This window comes from Anopheles moucheti, chromosome X (assembly GCF_943734755.1).
Source record: "Anopheles moucheti chromosome X, idAnoMoucSN_F20_07, whole genome shotgun sequence".
NCBI classification, from domain to species: domain Eukaryota; kingdom Metazoa; phylum Arthropoda; class Insecta; order Diptera; family Culicidae; genus Anopheles; species Anopheles moucheti.
The window spans coordinates 12,066,091-12,090,875 of record NC_069142.1 but is presented as its reverse complement, the minus strand read 5'-3'; the positions used below and the strand labels follow the sequence as shown (position 1 = coordinate 12,090,875).

Below are 24,785 nucleotides of genomic sequence, written 5' to 3'. Positions count from 1 at the left end.
AATGAGACAAAACAGAGACGTTCGGAAGATTGTTGTTCAAAATTTTCCTATTACAAAGCAACGAGCAACACGGTTTTCATTTTCGCATCTCTAGATTTTACTTTGTTAGGTAGAGTTTTCTCTATAAAAGTAGTGTGTGTGCGAGTATTGATGGATGTGCGCGTAATGAGTGCGAGTGTTGAGGGTGGATGATGCAAAAATGAGCAAAAGTGCGATTGGAATGTAAGTCGAATGTGTGAACAGAAGGAAAGTAAAACGAAACAAAAAATACAACATGAAAGTAAATCATAGATGCCTTAAGGTTTGTTTTTAAGATGGTAAAATCAGCAATTAGTAAGCAGTAGCGTAACGCATATAATGAACGAAATCAAACAAATAGCAAAACTGCTAAACTCACACACATAAACATACACACACGACGGAAAATGGAAAAAGAAATGTAATAACAAAGAATGGAAATATTGCGATAAAACACAAAAAAAAAGATTGAGTCTATTTTCTTTTCAGTGAACGGCTAGGTGTTTAAATATTTGGGCCTATGAAAAAGCAAGACAGATAAGGAACGAGTAGTAGTACCAAATTAAAAAAAGGAAATGTAAATCGGCGAAGCTAATTTTACAACAAAACTGTAAACCAAACCAAAAGAAAAAGAAACGACATGAGTACATAAACAGCCCTCTGAAGTAAAACTCAAAGTTAGTAGTAAATAAATCACGACTAAAAGAATGATACATGTAAACACACACGACACAGATAAAACATTTCATTACAAGAGTTACACGGCGACGGTAGTGAGATTGAATTTGTCCTTCGAATTGTTGTTGGGCTTTTTTGTTAGATTGCTTACCAATTAGTAATTACCGTAACAATAATCTGAATATAGTTGTCTATTTACAACCACATACACACATCAACTCAAAGCCCCCCGTACACAAGTCGCGAAAAAAAAGGCAGACAAAGAAGACCAGTAGCATGAAATATATAATAGAAACTGTTTGGCAGGAATCCCCGGTACTAGTGGTGGGTGAATCTGAGTCAGATTCATGAATCGGAATGACTCTGTGTACTGAATGAATGAATCCGAATGTGTATTTAATAGATTTACGCATCCCCTGAGATTAATGAATCATCCAAGATTTGTTATCTCCCGCAGGTCCGTCATGTCTCCAGGTCAGATTGCATCTAACCGATTTTTATATGGCAACAGCTTTTTTCTATTGATATCAGGCACAGACTGTGCCATAATATATTGATTTGCCAAACTATTCGTTTGACAGTAAAACTGTGGAAAATATAAAACGAGCCATAATTATAGCAAGCGGATCCATAAAACTGAAATACAGGCAGTCGCTGACGTTACGTTACGTTAAAAATCCGCGTATGTCGAATGAATGTAGGATGAGTAGGAATGAGTAGGATGATGAAGACGGGAAACAGGTTGGGCCATAACAGAGTTGAACTCCTGTCATGAGTGTCTTTCTCAGTAGTGGCGAACTAACCAGTACTAAGCTATGTAACGCATCAAGATTATTACTATGTTTCGTTTTATTACATATGTTTATTATGTGTAAAATTGTATTGTCTCAACCTAAATCTACAGTACAGATATTTTCGTTATTGTTTCGTAATTCTTTCTAATTATTGTAATTTGTCCTAGCTTACCAGCATCAACGATGGAGGACAGCATAATCGCATGCTAATCTTGATCTGCACCACTCAATGTATGCACTATTTACTCTGGAGCAATTACTGTAAATACTTTACCGCATGCTTGAACGCAGTATCCCTTACGCTACCCTTCTTTCTCACGTACTATACACTGTTTTGTTTGAAATGGCATGTAAACATTCGCCCACTCGCGAATGAGACTGTAAAACTGTAGAACAGCGTGTTTTTAAAAGCTAAACTAAAAAGAGGGGAAAGCAATTTAAAATATCTTGCCCAAGCTTTGCGTTCGCCGGAACGGGTTCCAGTTGCCCGAGGTGAAGCTGCTAAGGCGCGTTTTGCCCAGCTTCGAGCGTGTCTTGGTTGATTTCGTCGTGGTGCCGGTTGGGGACGGTGCACCGGACGAGATACCGGACGAGCTGCCGGACAGCGTCGAGATGGAACCCTTGCTGCTGTGACTCATCGCCATTGGCTGCAACATGTTTTGCAAGGATAAGAGCATTTCCGTTAGTTTCGTGTACTTGCGAGTGTGCGATGGTAGAAATTGCTTACTGCGCGTACCTTTAGATAGTTTCGATCCATCGGTGTGATGACCTTCAGTTCCAGACTGTTTTCACAGTTGCGAATGAGTTTCAGTACTTGCTGCAGTGTGTACCATTTAACGTCGACACCGCACAGCTCCACGATGAAGTCACCTTCCTTAATGCCACCAAGCTACACAGTGGAAGAAATGGGAAAAATCGATTAAAATTAAAATTTAAAATTACGTTAATAAAACAAGATAAGGTTAACCAACTTACATCTGCCAGGGAATTGATTTCCACCGTCGATATCATGACGGGTGCATCGCCCCGTACGTTAAACCCAAAGCTGCTAATATCCCTACCATCTTCGCCATCCGCGCTGTGCGTCTGCTGCTCGCCGTCCTGCAGCTTCAGCTCCCGGAACTCGCGCTCGGACACGTTGCACACATCCTTCAGGCAAACCTCACACGCCCGGCTATCGTTGTAGTAGTTTGTCTTGTTGGCACACTCGCCGCAGCACCGGCCGGACTGGTTACGTTGCAGCTGATTGCTGCTGCTTCGGCTGCTGCTGCTATTCCCCACACTGGCCTTATCCCGGTACGGCTGCCGGCGATCGAGCGTGCCACCGCCGAGCATAAACGATGGTCCACCCTTCTGCAGCCGGACGCTGCGCGGTGCCGTCCAGTGGCGCCGGGCCGAGAAGATCGCAATCGGACCGAGCTTCCGGAACGGATCCTCGATTTTGTGCATGGTAAAGTCGGGCCCGGTCAGCGAAATCGTAAACTTGGACGTTGCGTTCAGCGTCACGTCCAGCACGTCCAGGTCCGGTTCGTCCAGTGCGGACGAAAGGTTCGAGCTGACGGTGCAGCTACGGTCCAGGTCCATCTCCTCCAGCTCCTCGCTCGTGCGCTCGTGCGCGTAGTTCAGCACCTTCGACAGGGCTATTTTGTTCTTCAGCTCGCGGCACATGCGTTGCAGCCGTTGTGCTTCCTCGTGACTAGACAGCGACTCACGCAGGTGCGCCCGCCGGAGGGCGGCCGGGTCCAGGTCCGATTCGAACGACGTTTCGTCGAAGATGAACGTGTCCTTTGGTTCGAGACCACGACCGTAGCGTTGCTTGCAGTGATTGCTGTTCCCGGTGTTGCTGATAAGCGTACCTTTGTCACTCGTGTTTCCGGTTCCGGTTTTCGTCTTTGCTGCGTGGTAGTGTGCCAGTGCTGATGATTGGAAACGTAATCTAAATGTTACAGTTGCTTGCTCAGGCTTGCTCCTACCCGTCTTACCTTTATAGTATTCGGACTTGAGCGGTACCAGACCGGCCCAACATTCGGGCAGATACGTATGGGCATCGTTGCTGTGTATTATCTGATGGATTTCCCTGTATTCCAGCGCCAGTTGAGTCGCTTCACCGGACAGATCGCGATGATTCTAAAATTAACAACAACAATGGCAAAGTAAACGAGTCATCAGTTTTTAGTTCAACGTTTTCCGAACAGTCCCACCGACCTGCACGCAGTCTCTGCCGGCTGGCAGATTTTCCACCTGCAGCAGCAACTTCTCAAACAGACACTCGCGAGCTTGGGCGAGCATTAGCGCGACTAGCACCTCCAACACCTAAAAAACAAAAAACCAAAAATGCGACCAGAACTTCAACCAATTAGGTACATCTCCAACCAGCTCGGTGTGATAATGTTACCTACCTGTGGCTTCAAATCCATCGACGGTGCGTTCGTGAACGTATCGAAGATGTGCCGAAAAACGCCGGCCGCCCGCAGAAAGTTGTCCACCGCCGCATCCAAACCCTTCTCCGACGAACGGTCCTGTCTGGCACCGATCTGCGTGTAGATTGCGGCCAGGTTGAACAGAATGCACGCCTTCTCAAACGCAACCGTCCGCTGGCACGAGGGCACACCTGTAATGTAGGCGTTAGCATTAGCTGATTGCTCGGTTCCGGACGCTACCCGGCCCATCAACAATCCACCTACCTGTCAGCGAGTCGTACCATTCGAAGTACACGCCCAAGCTACGATCCGGCGGAAAGAAGCGTCGCTCGACGTAGTACAGCAGGTTGTAGTAGCGGAACAGTAGCGATACACCTTGCGCATCACGGGTTGGTGTTTTTGCGGCCTAAAATTGCGTTTCGAAAGTTAGTCCCGGTGCCGTTTTTTGCTGCTCATTCAGTCGTAACCAAAGCATAAAAAGAAGCAAACCGAGAGCAAAAAACGGAGCGAAGGGAAATGAAGTTGCAGAGTTTGCATACCTGTCTTGTATCGGTAATGTCCGCAATTGCATCCTCATAGATGTGTGACGGTTCGCTGTAGTGCTCCAGGATAAAGTCTGAGAACGGTTCCATAAAGTTGACCTCCTTCGTTTCCTTCAGCCCGAGCGGTATCATCGGTATAACGTAGTCGAGACTGTGAAGGTAATGGTGGTAAAGTGTCCGTTTGCTTTTACGATTATTACTCCGGTTGCGTACCGGGAGCGACGGTCCCGCTTACCCTTCACTCTGGTAGATCTCGACGGAGGAGTTCAGCTCGGACAGTTGCTCTTTCAGCAACTGCAGGTTAGAGTTGACGAAGCTCAGCTCTAGCGCTACCGTGTCCTTGAGCTTCTTGTTTGTGGTGGCCTTGAAAAGGTTTTCCGCACCAGCCCGGAGCCGTAGCTCCTTGTTGATTTCCTGGTTTAGCTTGCACCGCTTGCTCTGCAGCTTACCGCGACACGTAGCCACCCTTGGATCCGATCCCTGCAACGTGAAACCGGTGCGAAATATTAGCAAATGATTAGTGCTGGAAGAACCCGCCAGAAGTAATCGTCTATGGATTGTGCGACATTGCTCTGTTTGGTAATGCGATATTCGTGGTTCGCTCCCAGAAACCGTGGAGTGGATGAGAAACTTCCAACTAATATCACATGTCCCCATGGGGAAACACCTGCGTTTGCATAATCTGTTATTTTGGTACTGTTTTGTTTTTGTCAAATCGTCTAATCAAATTAGCCGCTTTCTCACCAACGTCCGGCAACACTGGTAGAATACATTTTGGACATCGCCGTTAGGTGATTTCGGCATTTGTTTTGCATACACAATAACGCGGTGCAAATGGCACACGGGCACAAGGTGTCATCTTCCCGGTACACTATCACACCAAACCGCTTGGGAAACGGGTCGGTTACGCAAGCTCCCCCCCACCGGGGAGGGCATCACCTTTATCTCAGCCAACAATCTTTTGTCGTGCGCTCGGGTATGCTTTGTCTCACGTAAGACAACAAACGGAAAAATGTCGGCAGGTTGCTTACCGGTTCGCTTAAATAGGCGCACCGATTTCGTGTGCGAATGACAGCCAGAAGCTCGCAGGAGGAAAAACAACATTCCCTTATCCAGCAACACATTCGCCCTATCCGAACAGTAACGAACCAACAACATCTCCCAGCGACCGGAGTGTAAAAGAAGAGACCACAATGATATTAAAAGAAAACCCCCTCCGCGTGCAGGTTTCCCATGCGTTAACCGCATGATCGTTGAGAAACTACGCAGGAAGCTTGTAACATAATGTCCACCACGGTGGTGTGTGCCGGCCCAATCTGCTGGGGTTTTTTTTTTAGTTTTAGTTTACTCGTGAAGAGAAAGCACACCATTAATGCTCGTGGTTGGAATCAAGACATAAGGAGGAAACACCCATGTTGCGTCCTGCAGTTTATTGCCTGTGTTTGTGTTTTTTTGGGTAAAGTTTTGGAGGGAATCTTCATTGCCCAACGCGCTTAACATACGACAGATTGCGCATCCGGACACAAAAATGTCTCCACTGATGTTTTAGATTTGACACGTATCTGATCCGCATATAAAGTAGCTGAGCTGAGCCGCTTAGAGATGGAATCTAGCCATGGGAGGAGGGAGGACCCAATAACCTGTGTAGCCCGCGGACAATCAGATCTCTGGAGATGAGCGCGAGACGATACAGGGTTTTTCGGAGGATTATACTGACAAGTTCAGTATGAGATGTAGCAAGTTCTTAAATTATACAGAAGATGGCGTTAGCAAGTGCGGCATAACTATTAAGCAATCGACTGCTGGCAACACTGCTGCTGGCAAAGTGCACTACCGTCGCTCAACAATTCTGCCGAACTTGTCAACGCCATCTTCTTCTGTGCAATTCACCAACTTGCCAACTCACCTCACTGAAGATACCAATATAATCCCCGAAAACCCTGCATTGTCTAACGATTAGATACGGTTACCGATGGGTCGTCAACACCGGGACACAATGCCCTTCGCGGGAAATGGTTTGATGGCATCGTTACGCCATCCCAGCGCGTCCTATTTCGTAATATACGCGCGCATGACACCAAATGCCCGGAGATCTTCCGCAAGGTGGAAATAAAACCGTTAGCGGAAGAGTCGGGGACGAGAGCAAGTATACGGGTTGAAAACCATCTAATTCCCCTCCCCCGCCTTCCATCACCCGAAACACCCCAACAGCCTGGAGGAGGCTGGAGTTCCTGGAAGTGGACCGATTAAATGGGTCACTAGCTCGTCATCTCGAGGCACAAGATTCCTGTGCGGTGCAGGAGAAAAACGACAAAATAAAGCACAAGAAACGGGAACGTTGGCACACTTTGGCCACTGCCGAGAATAATGGTTGGTTTTGGATACGCCGCACCATTACGTATGGGAGGATGTGGTGTGCTGAGTGTGTAATCGCAAGCATTATGGGCGCAACTGCGTAACAAGCCGGGCCCCGGAAAGCACTGATGATGATGAAAGATAATAATGGCGAAAAGAAAGGGAGGGACGTGGGACCAAGGGGGACCGCTTCAGGATATCTTCGGGAATGTAACATTCCACACCTCAACCACGAATCTACGGTCGCTGCCGCGGGTTTTTGGGTGTTGTGAAAGGTAATGCGTTTAGGCACGGTGCCAAAGGTGGACATCTGTCGGAGATCTTCTTCGCTGGAGGTGTCTTCTTTCTACCTAAGCCGCTTCCAAGAATTGGAACAAGCTCAGCAAGCTCCTCTGGAGGGAGGGAGGGCAACCATATAAATCCTGCCCAATCATTTCTTGACCCAATTCCGGTGCCGCTTCGGGAGAAAAAAAAAACCATCCAACAACGGCAAGCACAGCTAGTGCTTCAGCCGACTTGCATCCCGCTTTTCTGGAGCGGCTAACTGGTTTTTGTTTTCCTCTTCTCCATTCACTTCTGACAAAACCAGCCAACTTCCCCCCCCCCGCCTGTACTTTTCCATCGTTTCGCTTTCTCTTTTCCACTGTTGTTTCTATTCTTTGCGAACGAAAATCTTTGTTTTCCAGCGGCGTCCACTTCTTCGCTTCCATTGCGCCACATTAGCCTGAATTTAGCAGCGCGCAATGTGTAACACCCGTTCCTGTCCGCGTGGAGCAACGGGCCCATTTGCTGGTCCAGTTCTGCAAATGCGGAGGCAGACTTGGTTATTCGATTGCGATAAGCCAGGTAACCAGCAACTCTCAATTACGATCTATTACCGGATGGCAAAACTGTGTCGAGTGTGTGGACATTACTGGGCCAGGTGAAATAAAGAGTGACCAGAGTTACCTCCGTTTTATCACTGAGATTGATAGAAGGATAGAAGTTGAGGATCTTTAAGAATATCTAGATCACTTCAGTGTCTTGAACTTCAACAGATCGTACAAAATATCTGAGTCTTTGACTTGTTACGCTTCTTATATCATATGCTGACATAAGAAAGTTTGGCGTCTGTTGATATTGTAACACGGGGATTTGTGTTGGGATTATAGAGATTTTGAGCAACTCGAGCTCATTTCATCTACTAGGATTTGTGATGAGTTGCCCTTACCGTGGATGTAAATGTACTCTTGTAACAGCGTTGCCACCGTTCAATGATCACAACTAAGCCTCCCTTTTACGTACCTCCAACAAAAGATGGCGGAACGGTTCAAGCTTCGCATCCAAGATGGCGATAACGATATAGGTTTACATGCGCACTAATATCGTCCGATAATAGCAAATAAATGTGAGCTTTCCAATTAGCACCCGGTGCAAAACCGAAACCATCCATACACAAGTGAAAATAGAGTAAAAGTACGCACTGTTTACTTTCATGCCACCACAGCACATTGCGCATTGTTGCACACGCTGCCGCCATGTTCGTAGTGGCGTGCGAGAGGGGAGAGCGGGATCCTGGTTGATGATAATGATTTACGCTCCAACAGGTACGAAATTGACTAGAAGGAACTGAAGCACGTTGCGTTCGCAAAACAACAAAAATGCGCCACCCTTCGCACATACACGCGGGCGCAAAAAAAAGCGAAAAACCCCATCAATTAGACTTCCCCTGGCGCACAAACGAGAGTTTTACTCGAAATGAAATGAAAGTTTGGCATTGGCGGATGCGAGTGAGCAAAAAGATAAAATACAACACCAACAACACCCCAAGATAAAACTTATAACGATCCCTAACTAGGGATGAGAGGCCGGCACACCGTGATGATGATAACCTTGGGTAGGAGAAGGCGTAACATTAACGCCTTTGACGACGCACAGAAATCAAAGCTGCGGTGAAAGAAGAAATAAAAAAACGAGGCGTTTTGCAACGGATGAGTTATTATAAATTTGCATTAAAACAAGCAGTTGGTGGTGCCGGCAGCGCGCGTTAGATTAGACACTGAGTTCATCGACATGGAAACGTGGCGACATGGAAGAATTGTGGTTAAAGGCACTGCTGTGCGTCTATGATGGGTTGGATCGATAACTCTAGGTTTTTTGTTGTTTTTTTGGAGATATTCTTCGTTTCCATGGGGTAGACAAGATACCCCAACAAGCGCCTTAACTAACCATTTTTCACAGTGAAATGGTAGCTCATGAAATTCTAAACTTCTGCTTTTCAAAAGAATCGTCGAAGAAGACGAATCTAGTGTTGTGCCTAATGAATCTTTTGATAAGAGTCATTTATCATTTATTCATAAGAATCTTTTCAGAAGAGTTATTTATATGAATCTTTATATAAGAGTCATTTATACCTGAAATTGACTCTTAAAAGACTGATGAATTCTCAGTACATCTTTTGACAAGAGAAATTTTTATGAATCTTCTGAGTAGAGTCATTTATATCAGGAATAGACTCTCAAAAGACTGAGGAATTCTCAGTACATCTTTCATTTTTGTCAAGAGTCATTTTTGTGAATCTTTTGAGAAGAGTCATTTATCTGAATCTTTCGGGAAGAGTCATTTATATATGGAATTAACTCTCAAAAGACTAAGGAATTCTCAGTACAGTGGCGTATCATACCCCTCAGAGGCCTTAAGCAGAATAGTGGTTCGGCTCATAGGTGGAGGTCCTAAATCGTGGATGAGCTTAGAGGATTCCTAAACATCTTCAAATAGAGATTCAGATTCATTCATTCAATTCAAAGATTCATTCAGATTCCAAAACCTCAATCAGATTCATCCAACACTACACGAATGACCTGCTGATCGGATTACGTTAATACTCTCTGAAGAGGAACCTACGCCCTCGTACGATCCAGTTGGGTCAGCAAATGAGGCCGATGCACGATCATTCGCTTCGGAATTTACGTGATGCGAGAAGAGCTCTGCTCCACGTCATCTTACTCAAGGTCAAATTTTTGGTGTTTTTTTTTAATGTTTACTTAATTTGATTAAAACTACACACAATTTAAGAAAGATAATCAGACAATTGGAATATTCCTACTTAAGTTACACAGTTATAATAAAAGGGAAGTACCAGCACAGTGTTAAATAGTAATACGGAAAATCTTATATCTGCAATACTCTTATATCTTATATCTGCAATCATTATATCTTCTCATACAATACCTTTAGTTGTAAATCTTGCAAAAAACCCATGATGGCGGACGGCTTGCGCAGACTGTTGCAGCTGCCTGAAACTCTCTGAACCTTTAGAATCAACGCAGATTCTTCGAACGAACTGCACACAGTAACTCCAACAGTGTTCTAGATGATTTAAACGATTAAGCTACGCCTACAAGAGGATGTTTTGAGGTTGAATGCATTGGTGTAAAATCCGTGAACAGCCACTGAGTAAGTCGGCAACGACTATTGCTACTTTCCAACCGCAACACAAAACGCTTCACTATCGCATTAAAAAAAACACAATTCTTTTGTTCTTCTTCGTTACCGGGCAGGAAACACTAGCGAGGTAGTTAATTTATTATACTTTATTTCAGGAAACACTTTCAACTGTGCGGGCACCGCGAGCGATTGTTATGTAGCAATGCCCAACATGCTCCAACAAATATGGCTGCGAGTGCCGCTGCAGGTGTGATAGTTCCCGTCCGCAAAAGCTCTCTCGGGTGGGCCCTTCACACCCCGCGTGGAAGTTTTACTATCATCTACCCCCTCTTACCTCCCCGCCCCACACACACACACACACACACACACACACTTTCTCCAACACCTTCCCCCTAAAATGATTCCCTCAGTACGGCCTAAATCGACATGCATGTCCGGAATGTTTAAGGGCTTTAAAAGCATTTTAACACCGTCGGTTGCTCAACGGTTCCCGTAACGGAGGATTTTTGTTTTTCCTTCCCGTAGTCGTGAGCTTCCTGCACACGTTTGGAGTTTGGAGTTATGGTAAGCGGCTGAAGAATGTTTAAAGTAAACATAGAACTCCAAAACAAAAGGCTAGAACGGAATTTGAGGTTAGGTTGTTCTGGTGTGCACCGTAAAAGGAAGTGTCCAGTAATATTGAAAACGGCAAACGTAGACGTCTGACTAGTCTGAGAAATATGTCTGAAGATGTGTAACCTATAAAACCATGTATCCTGCACTTCTGTTCCACTTTGAGTACTCAGAAATCTGTTCTCAAACATCTCGGATCACCGAAAATCTCAAGAACTCACAAATTCCTCCTATTTCCTGTACCTCTATCCAATCTGAAACCGTTCGAACGGAACTCTCTTGCCGTCTTTGTTCGTTTTTTTTTCTTCTTTCTGACAGCAAAAACTAATTTCCGGCGTACGCGATGGGGCGACGTAACGCGGGATGCTTAAATGGTGATCATCTAACCATCAGAAGCGTTTAACCATTTTCATTTAAATACGGGAAATAGCAAACCCATCCCAAAAATGGACAAACCTGTAGACGAAGTGGAGGATATTAATACTCCCCTGCCCTTCGAATGTGTCCCTTCTCTCTCACACTGCTTTCTAGCAGTTTTGTTTTTGACAGCCAATACCCGTTCGATGACGTATATCTTTCGAGATATCTAATAAAAGATATTCTTTCTTTTTTTATCTTTTCTTTTACATTCTTCTAGCAAATGCGTTGCATCTCTTCGGGTAACGTGAGGTCGTTTTATGTTCGTTAAATCTTTCTTTCATAATGTAATTGCTGTTTTGCTCTTTTCGTAATGTTGCTTTCCATTTGTTACGTCTCTTTGCTACACTTCTCTGTTCTTGGGTTCCCTTTGTTACGCTCTCCAACACAGCAGAAGGGAACGTTTGGATTAAGCGTCGAGCTGTTGCAATCGGATATTCCTTTCGCTTTGGTTGATTGTACTATGGTGCCAGCGTAAATAAAACGTTTGATCGTGAAGCATGAGATGACACTTTAGTGTCACATCGTTGACAGCCGGCTGTATTTTGAGGTCCGTTTTTGCACACTTACAATTCCGCGCCTGTTTTGTTACCAAAAACGTTCCCAACCACCGAAAAGGCCGAGAACAATTGAAACGTTTCCCTCGGCACTGGTTGGGACCGTTTTATTTGAAAGCACTAATAAATTGTAGTGTGTTTCAACAAATTCTCCTACCCTTGCGCCGTTGGTCACATGATTCTTAAGGTGTTGGTAGAAAAAAAATCACACTCACACACACACACAAACACGCAGAAACACCAAGTGGTTTTTATTATAAGTTCTTCGCAAGTAAGAGGGCATGGACAGCGCGATCACCACTGCGGGCCCCTTCGAGCAGCGAACTTCGAAGCGTCTTTGATTGTCTGTCCATGGCACGGTGAGCATGATCAGTTACACAGGCCCAACGGTACCCGGGACGACCATCATCGCCCGTCGAAGAACGAACGTGATTAAAGAAAGAAGACAAAAGACCATTTCCGGTGTAGCTGATCGACACTTTATTCCGATGCGCGTACCACGGTTCAGAGCCGCGGTTGAGCGGTTTTGGCAGTCACCAAACAGTTTACAGCACGTACCAACTGCTGCCAACGTCTTGTGCGTTTAATGGTTGTTTTAGTTGGCAAAATGATGAGATTTAGCAATTGGTGCACATTGGAGAACAAAATATGCCAAACAGCGAAGAAGTTCTAGAATTTCTTGGTGATTGTTCCTTGAGGTTGATTGAGATATTTTTGAGGTTATGATTGTTTGGGTATCTGATGTTAGAATTTAACGTTTTTTCGTGCTAAAACAGTTTTTTTTCAAATTTTATTAACAACTTCATTCACCAACCGCAACAAACCACACACGTCCTCACATCGCACACGAGTTCACGAAGCGAAAAACACAGTTGCGGAGGGATGATCGCAACAAGATCGTAACGTTTTTGGCTTTGAAATTTTCAAAGTCAATGTGAAGCGGAACCGAACGGCGTGCGGATGCTCCAGAGAAAGCACGGAAAAGCACGGAGCAAATCCACCCCACAATAACCAACCCCCCGTAAGCACACACAAGAAAAACAAAACAAAAAAAAACCGAACCACTGATTCAGAATGTGAGATCACACGTGTACGGAACCGACCGAACAACTGAACCGTCTTGCATAACGTCGCGCGATGAAATGTGGAGCCCGCACGGCCAACCAAGCGGACGTTCCCATCCGAGGCGGGCGATCGGATGGCCCATACCATACACCCCGGTTGCGCGAGAGAGTCTCGCTCAGCGAACGGGCTTCGCCGTTCCGGTTACCCCGGTGGGGAAACACACAAAACGAGGGTATAGAAGGAGAGCGAAAGAAAGTGTACCGCGCTAGAGAAAAAAAAGGGGTGCGCTTGCGAGTGGACCGGTAAGGGAGAGGGTCTTCGAAGTAGATCACTATGCGCGGCCAGAGTTTTATAACGCATAACCGTAGTGGTTTTGCAGGGTTGCCAACCCTCTAGCTCAAGCTCGCACAAAAAAAAAGGTTGATTCAATGAATCAATATAGATAGGACGCGCTCTTTGCAGGGTTTTCCATTTCGACTGTGGGTAGGAAGATTTCAACACCCAACGACATGAAGTTGTGTTTAAGTTTTTAAAGTTATTCCAGTCACTCGTAACATCTTCCCACCATCCGCTCTGATCAACCTGAAAACCCTGCATTAGGAAAGCTAAAGATTGAATTATTTAGATTGCATTCCATCACAATGTACCGCGAGGGAGAAGCGCTACTGAAGGTAGGAGGAGTACATATGCGTGTACTTGAACCACTGGTTCCTTTCCATTCTTCACCTACAAAGCGCGGACGGTCAATCATCTTCTTAAGTGGACAGTATAGAGGAGAAAGCACTCCAAGCCTCAGCTCCAAGAAGGAGTCGGTTACGGGCACCAGGCAGAAAGCTTGCGAGGGAGTCCTGAAGCTGAACACTGATGAAAGTGGAAGGAAAGAAAAATAGCATAAATGATCTTTACTAGTGCAATAAAACTCTACTCCACGGCAGTCAGTTACTTTTGCATAGGTGGCGAACGGTTCGAACGGTCGCTTCTTCAATTACCTACTCGACACTCTCCAAAGTCAAAGTCAAGCAGGAAGAGTGAATGAAGTGAATGTATTTTGGCTGTTTCTCGTATTCTCCATAACGCTACGTACCTTCCCACTCGACAGTGCCCGGGCCGAGAGGATGTATTGCTAGTAAGAAGCATTTACGCTCAATCCCTGCTTCTACCCCTGCCCAACTTTCTGGTGCAATCATCCTTACCAACAAACCAGCAGAGTAAAAAGAAGGTCATTGCGATCTTTTCCGCATTTCCGGGCGAGCAGCAGCCGGCCCCAGAGTGGTCATTACACGAACAAGAAGGCAGAAACACCACCAACAAGGCAGGCAAAACAATCGTATCCACCATAACATTGTTCCCAATTTCCCGTCCAATTGATTCCACGCCGTTTCCGTTTGCCTTTTTGCACACCAATGCCTGCACCCTTCTCGATGCTGTACGAGATGGTCGAAGCTGGAACCTCGTCTGTGTGCTGGCTCATTATTAGATGGCCAGATGAGGTGGGTGAAGCTGGCAGCGAGATGGCATTTGCATCGGGTTTGCTCCGGTAGTGTACGGGGTTAGTAGGTCGAAGATACGCTGGCGAGTTTGCCGAGACGTTGGAATATTTTGGAGAGGAATCTCTGTAATGGCGACGTTGTAGTAAGACACCGGCAATCAGTTGTGTCTGCTTGATAAAGCAAATCGTAACGATACAGCACATTCCAATACTTGTGCTTAAACGTCAATGTTCTCTAAATAATAATCCTGAAGATATAGTGCAAAGTAATTCAGAAATTACAAAAAAACTGGAATTTTTTCATAATCTAATCAATTCTAGTTGCACAGAATGAGTCTCGGAGGAGACGCATAGTACCATTAGAATTCAGTCTAGTACATCGATGATCGTGGACTAATTCTCAACAACATGGCTAAAGTTTTTGGCCAGTTGGACGAGATGATCAGAGGCTCTGACATCTGGCCAATCTTCGGCACCATATCTGTGACATGGTGCAATAGTAACGTCTATGTCCTCCAATCTATGTCCAGATGTTGTTAAGCCTATCCCGATGTACGCATGACCGTGGAATGACTTTGGTAGCAGTGGAATAAGATATCTGAAGCATCTTTGCCTACCGAACTCCTAGTCCCACACCTAGTATTCTTCAAACAGAGGAGTAAAACGTATATCTGACAGTAAGGCGAAGTACCTTAGCGACCCAACCCAACACATCGGAAGAATTGTGGAATTCATCTATCAAGCTGGACATCAATTGTAAAACGCATCCAACATGCAAATCTCTCGCAATTTCTGTAGCATGCTAAAAACTGGAGGCATCTTGAACAAATATAAACGTGCTCTCAAAGTCATCTTCATCAAGTTCGGAGTACTGTAATTTGATGTTTGCGTTGGTAATTAAGTGTTGAAATAGCAGTGACTGGCTGACGCCTACTCCATTTCCCATTACATGTTTAATAGTTGATATCTTGACCATTATCAGACAGACGGTACGGTTCTTCAATATTCGATAACAACACCTCACCTGCTGGTTTGGTGATGTTTATCGCACACTGCAACCAGCCCGCCAGGCTGCTCATGTACCTTGATTGCGCCACCACAACGTGCGCTTGCCGACCTTTGGTACCCGTATGCCCATCTTCCACCTCCACGATGGCCTTGACTGGTTCAGTGGCTGGTACGAAACACGTTTCCTGCCACAGTGAAAATGAACACGTACCAAAAATTTACATCATAAGAAGCACCGCAACTAGTTTGCTGCGGCCGGTTGTGCATTATCTAATCTCCGATCACCGTTTCATGTGATGGTTCTGTATTGGTTCCTAACTGTAGCGTCTGTCTGCCGGAAAGCAATTTGCTGGATCTGTTGCTTGCACAATGTTTCATCCCTTTGGTGCGGCTCCCCCTCATGAACAATCGGAAGCGCAATCGGTGCGGGTGCAGTGCCTCGGCGTTCCACCTTCTTCAACGCCAATTTGAACGGTTCCGCTTCAACACGCCAGCGCGCTACGGTGCGCTCGATCCCTGTGGTGGTTTGTTGAGCGATTGCTACCCGTTTTATATGCCGTGGGTTTGGCATTTTGCTCATGAAAATCCCGGGGAGTGTAAGAAAAAAAACCACCACAACAGCCTCTCATAGAATGGAAAAACTGCGCAAGATGAGCATTGTAACGGGTTACAAGACCCATTGCATCGGGAGACCACATCGTGATCCTTTGTGGTGTCTGGAGATGGTTAGCTGTTGGAAATTGGTATTGAAAAGCGCGGTGATCTGCGGGAGGTATGGGGGGAGGGGGGGAGGGGAGGGGACAAATAATTATGCACCCAACCCATCTGGGAAAGCGGCGGGCCGTTCGAAGATCGAGAATGGTCGCGGTGGTGTGTTACGCCATCACCCTCCTGCACCTGTTTTATTTATGCTGCTGGAAAGGTCATGCACTTCTGCATGCGCGATGCAGCAAGAGTGAGTTTCCCGGACGCAAGCCACTCAATCATATCGCATTAAAACGACGGAAAAGTGCGTTTTTTTTAACTAAAACTTCAAATTAGACATTCATATTCCAAGGTCATCAGATCACGTTTTGGCATATTGATAAATGTGTGTGAGGTTTGCGATAGGCGCCTATAATGCAAGAGGTTGTAAAATATAGCAATATCTGTTGTGAAAAACGAACCAAACGCTCGTGGGAAAACTATTCACTTCTAGATCGCGAGAATACGCAATGGCCCTCCGTCAGTTGGGTAAACCCCGCCACAAGATTAGCAGCAGCAAGAAGTTCTTGCGTAGCGTGATTTCATGAGAAAATAAAAACATAAAACGCTTTTTCATTGTTGATCCTCTCCGCCGTACTGATGATGAAAATTTGTTTCAATTTCAAATTAGATGCCCAGCCCGGCATCTCGGAAAGGGGAACGAAGGGTGGCACAAAACATTGGACGTTCTTAATTGTTTCGGTTTGTTTGCGTATTTAGTCAGCACGTTTAAAGAGCCCCTTTGCGCTTAAAGTGTTCTCTTTAACACAGCTTTAAGTCGTGGCTTGACACGGTTTGACCTTCTCGCTCATTAGAGAGGTGTATCTTACGCCTGGTATCTATACCAGCCATCTCGTTTTGTAAAGTGCTGGAGAATTCCTATAACTATTCCATAATAAGTTATAGCACCCTGTGCGCGCGGGGAACCAAAGCCCGCTGGCAAGCGCAAACGATAACGGATGGGAAAATCTGTGTCGAAACGGCTCCGTCCAACATACAGCTACCTCTCGCGATCCAACGCTTCTGGCTTGTTTTCTGTTTGGCTTTAGATATGGTCGGTTGCGGCTAACCACAACTCGCACCCCTTCGTACCCAATGCCGAATGCCGTTTGTTGCGTTCTAGCAAATACACACAGCAAGAGCGATACTAAAATTGAACAATGCACATCACATGATCTAACGGGACAACATTCAACAATTTCCCTTCCCTATTTACCGGTGGCATCCGCCCTTTTCGTCGGGGGGGAACAAAAAAAGAACCCATCCCTCATCGCACTGTGTTTTTGTTAAATGCGCCGTTCGCTTGCGAAGGAAATCTACATGTGGATTATGCACCATTCGTGAAAAGCTACCATTAAGTCTAAGCAGCTGGAAATCTCCGATCCACCAACCTGGAATGGCCTTTTTTAGAGTTTTGTTTGACTAACATCTGTTAGCAATAGAATCAAAATCAAATAGGTTAAAGCTTTAAAATATGAAATATGCATAATGAAATAACATTCAAAAGATACATCCTCCAACACCACACGTAGAAAGATTTTTAAACGTCTCCAATAAAATGTTCCAAATTTGGAAGCATCTTCTCCATTTGGGGAATAACTACCTCAAGAGTTCTAGACCTACACTCGCTATAATCCGCGAGCGTCTCGCGCATCTCGAACTTCCGGGAGTTAAATAAAAAAATGAACGTCTGTCTTTGAACGCAATGCAGGGGTCGGCAAGCACATTTCGCATGTACTCTAATTTTTCTGAATTAAGCAAACATTGGAACGAAAAGCAAAACAGTAATACAAAAATAAAATATAAAACCGATACAGCTTGGATAAAAGTATAAGAATTCTTTTTACAATAGTTTCATACTACAGTTCTTTCCCGAGTTACGCGACACTCGAGATACGTGAACCTCAACATGTTGACAGTTTGTGTAATTTTGTATGTGGAATTCAATGTTTTATTTGTCAAATTTCAAATTTTCCAAAAAAAAAAGGTTACCTTTTACATGATAGAAGTTTTTTTTTGGTAAAATTCAACAATCGAAATCAACGTATAATTCTCAATTATGAATGTGCTTCATAACATGAAAAAAAGTATTCGATTCCTGATTACGAAACATAAACGAAATTATGAAGGATTATAATTATAAATTTACGTCAATTCGTTAAATTCGTTTAATTCGAATTATACACGTGGCGGGATTCAGACGTATGGAGTACAGTCATTTCCCGAGGTACGCGAATAGTTTCATTTCAAGGATCAAATACTTCTTTTCGTGTTACGAAGTACAGGGCAGTCCCCGAGATATGGGGTTCCTCTTATACGCGGATGAGGCTAGAACTGAGCTAGTTTATAGCACAAAATCTAAGCAAAAAGGTGAAAACTTATTTTAATGAAATCTTTCTAAAAAATCACCTGATTTGCTGAATAAATTAAATGCAGAGAAGGTAGTCGACTCTGTGACTTTGAAGTATGAGCGAAATTGTAACAGGATTCGACTTACGCAGAAATTCGAGATGCGAAAAGTTTTTCCGGATTATAGCGATTCGCTATAATAGCGTATCTCGGGGACTGGCTGTATATTCATTGACTAACCCGTAGCTACAAAGTTGTTTCTACTATCTGGCCCTATACGTAAAAGGTGTGCCGACCCCTGACGTACTGTATCCAGCAGTTCAGACGACTTTTTGAAAGAAAACCATTAATAAACTCTAAATCAAAGTTATTACGTTATAAAGTTATTTAGAAGACCGGGGATGGAACAATCGACCTAGGTATACTACCTTTGCCATAATCGGAAGACTAAGTTCTTGTTGAAAGACATTTTAAATCGTCTAAACACCACTGAAACTACCCCTAAAGACGGCCGCTCCAATGTTTTAAGAATAGTGAGCTGATAAAGGATAACATCTAGATTTAGGCTTCATTTTTCACTACAGAAACCACTCAACAGTTGACGACACCTACCTCCTGTTATGTTCCTAAAACGCGACAATTGTTTTGGGTGCTTTTGCCCTCCGTGCCCATCACCAGCAGCCATAGGCAAGAGACTTATTCCCAACCGAAATTTAATTCCATTTTCTTATGCGCTGTGCGGCCTCTCCGCACGAGACACGGAGATGATGGTTGGCAAAAAAAAAAACGAATGTGTGAACGGCATAACGCAAAACGTTTTCATCTGCGCGTTTTACGTGTTCGAGCAGAAAAACTGCCACCACCTTATTATTTTTTGTTTTGTTTTTGTTACCCCGGTTGTTGTTTCGGTGTGTCCATTGTTTTGCGGAAACTTTACGCGCGTGCCTGTGCCGGTGGGGTGTGTATCGACGTAACAATGGGCGTGTATTAGGCCGGGGTGGTTTTAAGTTTCTCCAAGCAAAAAATAAAAACAAAAACGCGAGAGACATAAATCCCTTTTGCATCCCCAACAATCTAACCCTGCCACGGAGGGTTCCACGCGGGTTCCAAGATGTAAAGCAGTACCAAGGGGCCAACAGGGGTAGAGATTGTTGTGCTTTTAAATACTACCTCCGCTCGCAACGCGGTGCTACAGTTTGGGACGACATGGGTTATTGCACCACGGTTCGTACGGGTTTTGTGCTTCCACTCTCGCGGGCAGGCGCGTAAATGTGCGATTGGCTTGTTTACCCCCCTTTAAAAGTTGGTTTAAAAGACTGCTTGATTCCCACTCGAGAAGCTTTCAAGCAGCGGTCGCGAAAGAAGCTGAAGAGATTAGCGTACGGAAACGGTAGACAAATATTGGCAGATAAGATCGAAAAGACAAACACAAATGATACACCGATTAATACCTGATTTCTTCCGTTGGAATTGAGGGATTTATCGAACTTCATTTCTTCCGATTGAGCATCACTGGATCATGCGTGTGCTGTTCTTCTATGCAACCATCGGGGCTCGAGTGTTACCGATATCGTTCTTTTTACAATCATCAAGGTACTCCTCGAGGTTATTGAGGTTCCGCGACGAAGCCATCATTAATCAATTGGTAATAACGATTATTACAGCACAGATACCTTTTGCAGGTGATAGGGCCTTTAACCCCATCCCCCCGAAGGGCTCCCGCTGGAAAGTATCGTCGCCACATACAAGGAAGGGCCAACGTAGCATTCAACCCACCCCAAGGAGAGCAACGTCCGCATCGCGGCAATTAGCTACTTTCTGAGATAATTGTCTCAACGCCGCCTGCGGTGCAAGTATATTGCCCTATGCGCGCGGTACCACCTTAACCGCTGGCTCGGGATGGAAGATAGCTAAAACAAAACAAAAAGGCAGATAATCACGGGAGGCAAGATGAATTGTTGCCTGCTGCTACTTAGAGGGAGGTTACGGCTCCCTGTGCGCGGACACGCCGGGAGTTGAATCTGATTCATTTACATATCGGATCGGTTATTCTTCTTGCTTCCCTTTCCTTTTTTGCTGCCACACATCATCCGGATACGGTGGTGGTTATGCAGAAGCTTCTCGTGTGCTTTAAAGCACAGCATCCAGCACGATCGGTGACTCTCAGCCAAGACTGGGAGCTAGTAAGTCAAACATTGTAAGCTAGCTGGCATTAGAGTTGGGCAAATCATTAATTTCATATGAATTTGAGCGAAATGGTTCGTTCGTGGTGTTGTGAAGAACTGAACGAACTCTCATCCTTTATCTCGTGCATATAGTTCACTCAACCTGTCCTCCCAGGTCACTCCTACATTTGACGGGTAGTACGCTCAACTTGCTGTTACAGGTCGATCCATCTACGTTACATACCTTTCAACCTGCGTTATATGTCCTTCAACCTACGCGTTATACGTCGTACAACCTTCGTTGCATGCCGTATAGTCTGCGTCATTCAACCTTCAGGTATATGTTTGAGTTCAGGTTGATAACGTTGGTGCTGCTCGTGAGATTCGAAGTATCACCTTACCCAAGTCTACAAAGAGCCATCACACCATCTGAGTGAGAGTCTTCCGCACCTGTCTCTGTCCATGGGAACAACCTAAAAGGACAATAAGGGTAGGGTCGTCCGGAGTGATTCTCAAGATATGACCAATCCAACGGGACCTGGTGAGTTAACCACGTCTAGTATCCTCTGTACTACGACTCCTCTGTCTATGTGGATACCCTAAGAGGACTATAAGGCCCACTGGAGCCTGGTAAGTCTATCACATCTAGTGTCTATTACGACTCCTCTGTCTATCTGGGTAATCTAAAAGGACTATATGGCCCACCGGATATTGGCAAATCTTATTCGATGTGTAATAGTAAGTTCATCGTAAAGCCTGTAGAGTTGATGATAGTAGCAGCTCCTACATTTTACGGGACTAAAAATCCTTCTGAGCATCTTCTTCTCGAACGAGGCCAAGAGGGTTTTGGACAAAGTCCAAACCTCAGGGGAAGCAATATCAACATATTTTACGACTCTTTCCTTAACTATCTATATTTTTCGTTCTACGTAAACAACAGTTTGTTTGTGGTTAGAATTTAATCTTGTAGTGACGCAAGAATAGACTGGACACACGATTCTAGTATGCTTTAGTGAGTCATCTAACACACAGGGGTTAAAGAATCGAATACCAGTAAGGATACTGATGAGTTATCGTTGGGAGTTATTAATCAAAGCAGATGAAGAGCGTATGCCGGATGCGAGAGCCAGTGAGCTCACTGGCGTACACTGTAACTGCTTGTGTTGTAACCTGCGCAAGGGCATCAGTTGGGCGAAGGTTTACATCATCATCGTACCTAATGTATCATTTAGCATCTAGCAAACAGACGCATAAATCATCTCGAGTAAGCTGATGACTAAGGGCCCACGCTAGAAGAATGTGCTAGAAACGCTTCTTCCACAACATTCCGGCACGGCGCACAACCTTCTTGCCACCATCCTGACAAGTAATCGCAGATAAGATAAAGCCCTAGTCTTGGATATCGTTTTGTACGTGAAATCACAGGTTTAATGAAATAGCAGAATCGGGATGGAGGAAAGATATAGGAATTTGATCCACCCCCCACTCAAGGATTACATGACAAAATTGTGCTCGTTTGGTGTTTTGGTAAATACGAATCTTATTTGCAAGGTTGCTTCAACCGGGACCGGGGGGTAGGTACTGAAACAGCGGGGAGATCTTGGGAACGTATATGGCGATAAGAATCAACTAGAACAACGGTGCGCAACTGCGTAGCAAGGCTTACAGGAAAGGTAAGGTTAGTGTGCCACGTGATTGCGTACGCACAGCCTGATGGAGACACCTGCCGCAGTTGACCTGCGGACAACCTGTGGATTCCAAAAGACCCGTAACTAATTCTACCGAATATGGTGCTGTGCAAGGCTTCGCCGTGGTTGTAAATAACCACGTACACCACAAGCCTTGGTGGTGCGTGAGGGAGAGAGAGTCTCGACACCTGATACCCGAGCTCTGAGTCACTAGGCTACGCGCCGTAGCGCCGCAGCCCGTCTCACGGCGTAGTGATATCCGAAAAAGAACAACCTGCTAAACAAGGGTCGTGTGTTGTTATGCTTTAAACCCCATCGTGGTGCCAGTGTGGTGTTGTTCCCGCTTATCTGTATAGTTCCTGTACATTCATTGCAAACGCTTCTGCGCAACAACACCAACGAAAACGCTGGGTTGTTTGCGGTGCGTTTTGTTGATCGTGAGCAATGAAAATGCGCTCGCTTCTTTACGCTTCTGAGCGGGCACATCCGGGAACTTCTAGCTGACGTCAAGGCGGAAAGCTACTTACCCGCATGTAGGAGAACGGTGCCGGTTCTTTCGCTTGATCCTTCTCGTCACTTTCCATTTCTGGTGCGCTGTACGGGGACCACCGGCCGTCACCGGTGTTCGGTTGTTTGTGGCGGGTTGAATGGTTTGCTGGGGGTGAAGATGAAACGTACACCCTCTCTATCTCTCTCTCTCTCTCTTTCTCTCTATATGCGGTTGTTGTTGTTGTAAATTTTTAAAGAGGTTTTGGACCTCAACTCTCTATACGGTTGATCGATGGTTCTGTACCGTCGTGAACTTCAACACCAAACACTCACGCATAACAGATTTAATAACACTTGGATTGTGTTTAATAAAACCAAACTTCCGTTTAGTATATAAATATATAAAACAATACGCAGAACAACGCAAGCAAACACGACACGCACTGTTGTGTGGCAGAATTACACTCCGCATCCGCTACAGGCACTGTTGATTGATGTGATTTGCCTTTTTGCTGCCAAAGAGACGGGTCACCTCCCTGTTATTCTTTACATTCGAAAAACACACATACACACACACACAAACGCACCCTCTAGTTCAAAAGGCACGGAAACGAGAAATGAATAATGCGTCGAGGGTATCGCCTCCGACATGTGGAGCTTTTTGGTTGTTGTTGTTGTTGTTGTGTTCCTTTCCGCGTACGCTTGTTCTCCTTCACCTATGGCGGTTTTAACGCGCGTTCCCGAGTGTCGGCACCGGTACCGAACTGCGACCGTCGCGAGCAAGCTTTTAGTTGGCACTGAAGGGAGAGCGCGCGCACAAACGATGGCGACGGCGACGACGACGACGCACCCTGTTGTGTTGTTGTTGTTGTTGTTGCGCTTGTGGGCTTTAAATGCAGAGATACGCCACCCCGCCGTTTTGGGGGAGACTCCAACAGTTGCGCGCCGTGCGCGCGAGACCGCTCTGCTCCAGAGATGCCACCCCTCCCGCACGACTTTCTACCCCACCAACCTCGTGGATGGAGTGCATGGCCGGGAAGGTGGAGGGGGTGGAGGGGGTGAAACAAAACCTTTAGGCAACGGCGGTGGCGGCGGCGTGTCCTCGGGAAAGTCGGAATCGTTTAATCGCGAGACAGATAGTGTCTCAAGTGTGTGTGGTACGTGGGAATGTGGCCGGGTGGGGTCTGCCTGGTGGCAGACGGTGGCGCGAGCCGCGCATTGCACGAGGGACGCGAAGCATATCTGTCTGTTAAAAAAAAGGGGGAGAGCAACAACAAACAAACAAGCTCCACACACAACAGCGAACGCGCGAACGCGTCTCGCGAAGCGCTCAATCTGAGTAACAGACTGCAACGTACACAACAATGGGTTGTAAAAACGTGGCTGTTACATGGCTAGGGAAATTCTCAGCACGAGCAAGGAACGTTGATGAGTCTTTGCACCTGGGCCTTTGCCGGGGCTTACAACAAGCGTATCACCTCACCTCGGATGAGCCCGGATCACCTTCTGGTCGAAGAATCGGTACGATATCTGAGAATTCCACCGCACAGGGAGTGTCTAACCATTGAAGATCATCATAAGCATCTGATCGAACCTAATCGTGATCCTGGACAGGCTGAATCCGAATATCGGATGTAGAATGGATTCAAAGCAGGAGTCTCTATGCAGTCTTCTAGAGCCTCCAGCCTCTGTGTAAGACGCTCCCAACTAAACTAGTTTCAACCAATGCGGCCAGTGAACTGATAAGTTTAGACACCCCTGATTTAAAGGATGTCTTTCAGAGGGGGTCTGTAAGTTATCATGTGTAACAATTAGACCAGCATGATATGAAGTCTCCAACGCTTTATTCTTTTCGATCAAGATCACTCGTCGAGAGCTACGATTTGCGACTAGAGGCATTACAGATGCAGAGACACCTCTTTCTAATATGACTTCAACTTTGTTTGTCCTAGTAATGAATATGTTACCC

At 45.5% G+C, this 24,785-nt stretch overlaps 1 protein-coding gene across 2 annotated transcripts; it reads right to left on the bottom strand.

Moving 5' to 3' along the window:
- Positions 1-1,562: 1,562 nt before the first annotated feature.
- On the bottom strand, positions 1,563-22,990 carry LOC128306829 (rhophilin-2). 2 transcript variants are annotated; one of them, XM_053044450.1, is made up of 10 exons: positions 22,855-22,990; positions 4,688-4,932; positions 4,450-4,603; positions 4,175-4,316; positions 3,890-4,101; positions 3,696-3,803; positions 3,473-3,617; positions 2,466-3,406; positions 2,227-2,379; positions 1,563-2,137 (listed from the first exon to the last, which is right to left on the bottom strand). In XM_053044450.1, exons 1-10 carry the CDS (start codon positions 22,909-22,911, stop codon positions 1,928-1,930), a joined length of 2,367 nt encoding a protein of 788 aa, XP_052900410.1. In that variant the 5' UTR covers positions 22,912-22,990; the 3' UTR covers positions 1,563-1,927. The 2 variants fall into 2 exon arrangements, with proteins under 2 accessions (XP_052900410.1, XP_052900411.1); XM_053044451.1 differs by lacking the exon at positions 22,855-22,990 and adding an exon at positions 10,018-10,137.
- Between the last annotated feature and the right edge of the window lie 1,795 nt (positions 22,991-24,785).

Coding starts and splice junctions, on each gene's coding strand:
- LOC128306829 (XM_053044450.1), bottom strand. CDS start 22,911: ATGGAAAGTGACGAGAAGGATCAAGCGAAAGAACCGGCACCGTTCTCC. Junction 4,102..4,174: donor ATGGTACGACTCGCTGACAG/GTAGGTGGATTG, acceptor CCTACATTACAG/GTGTGCCCTCGTGCCAGCGG. Junction 2,380..2,465: donor AAATCAATTCCCTGGCAGAT/GTAAGTTGGTTA, acceptor TCCACTGTGTAG/CTTGGTGGCATTAAGGAAGG.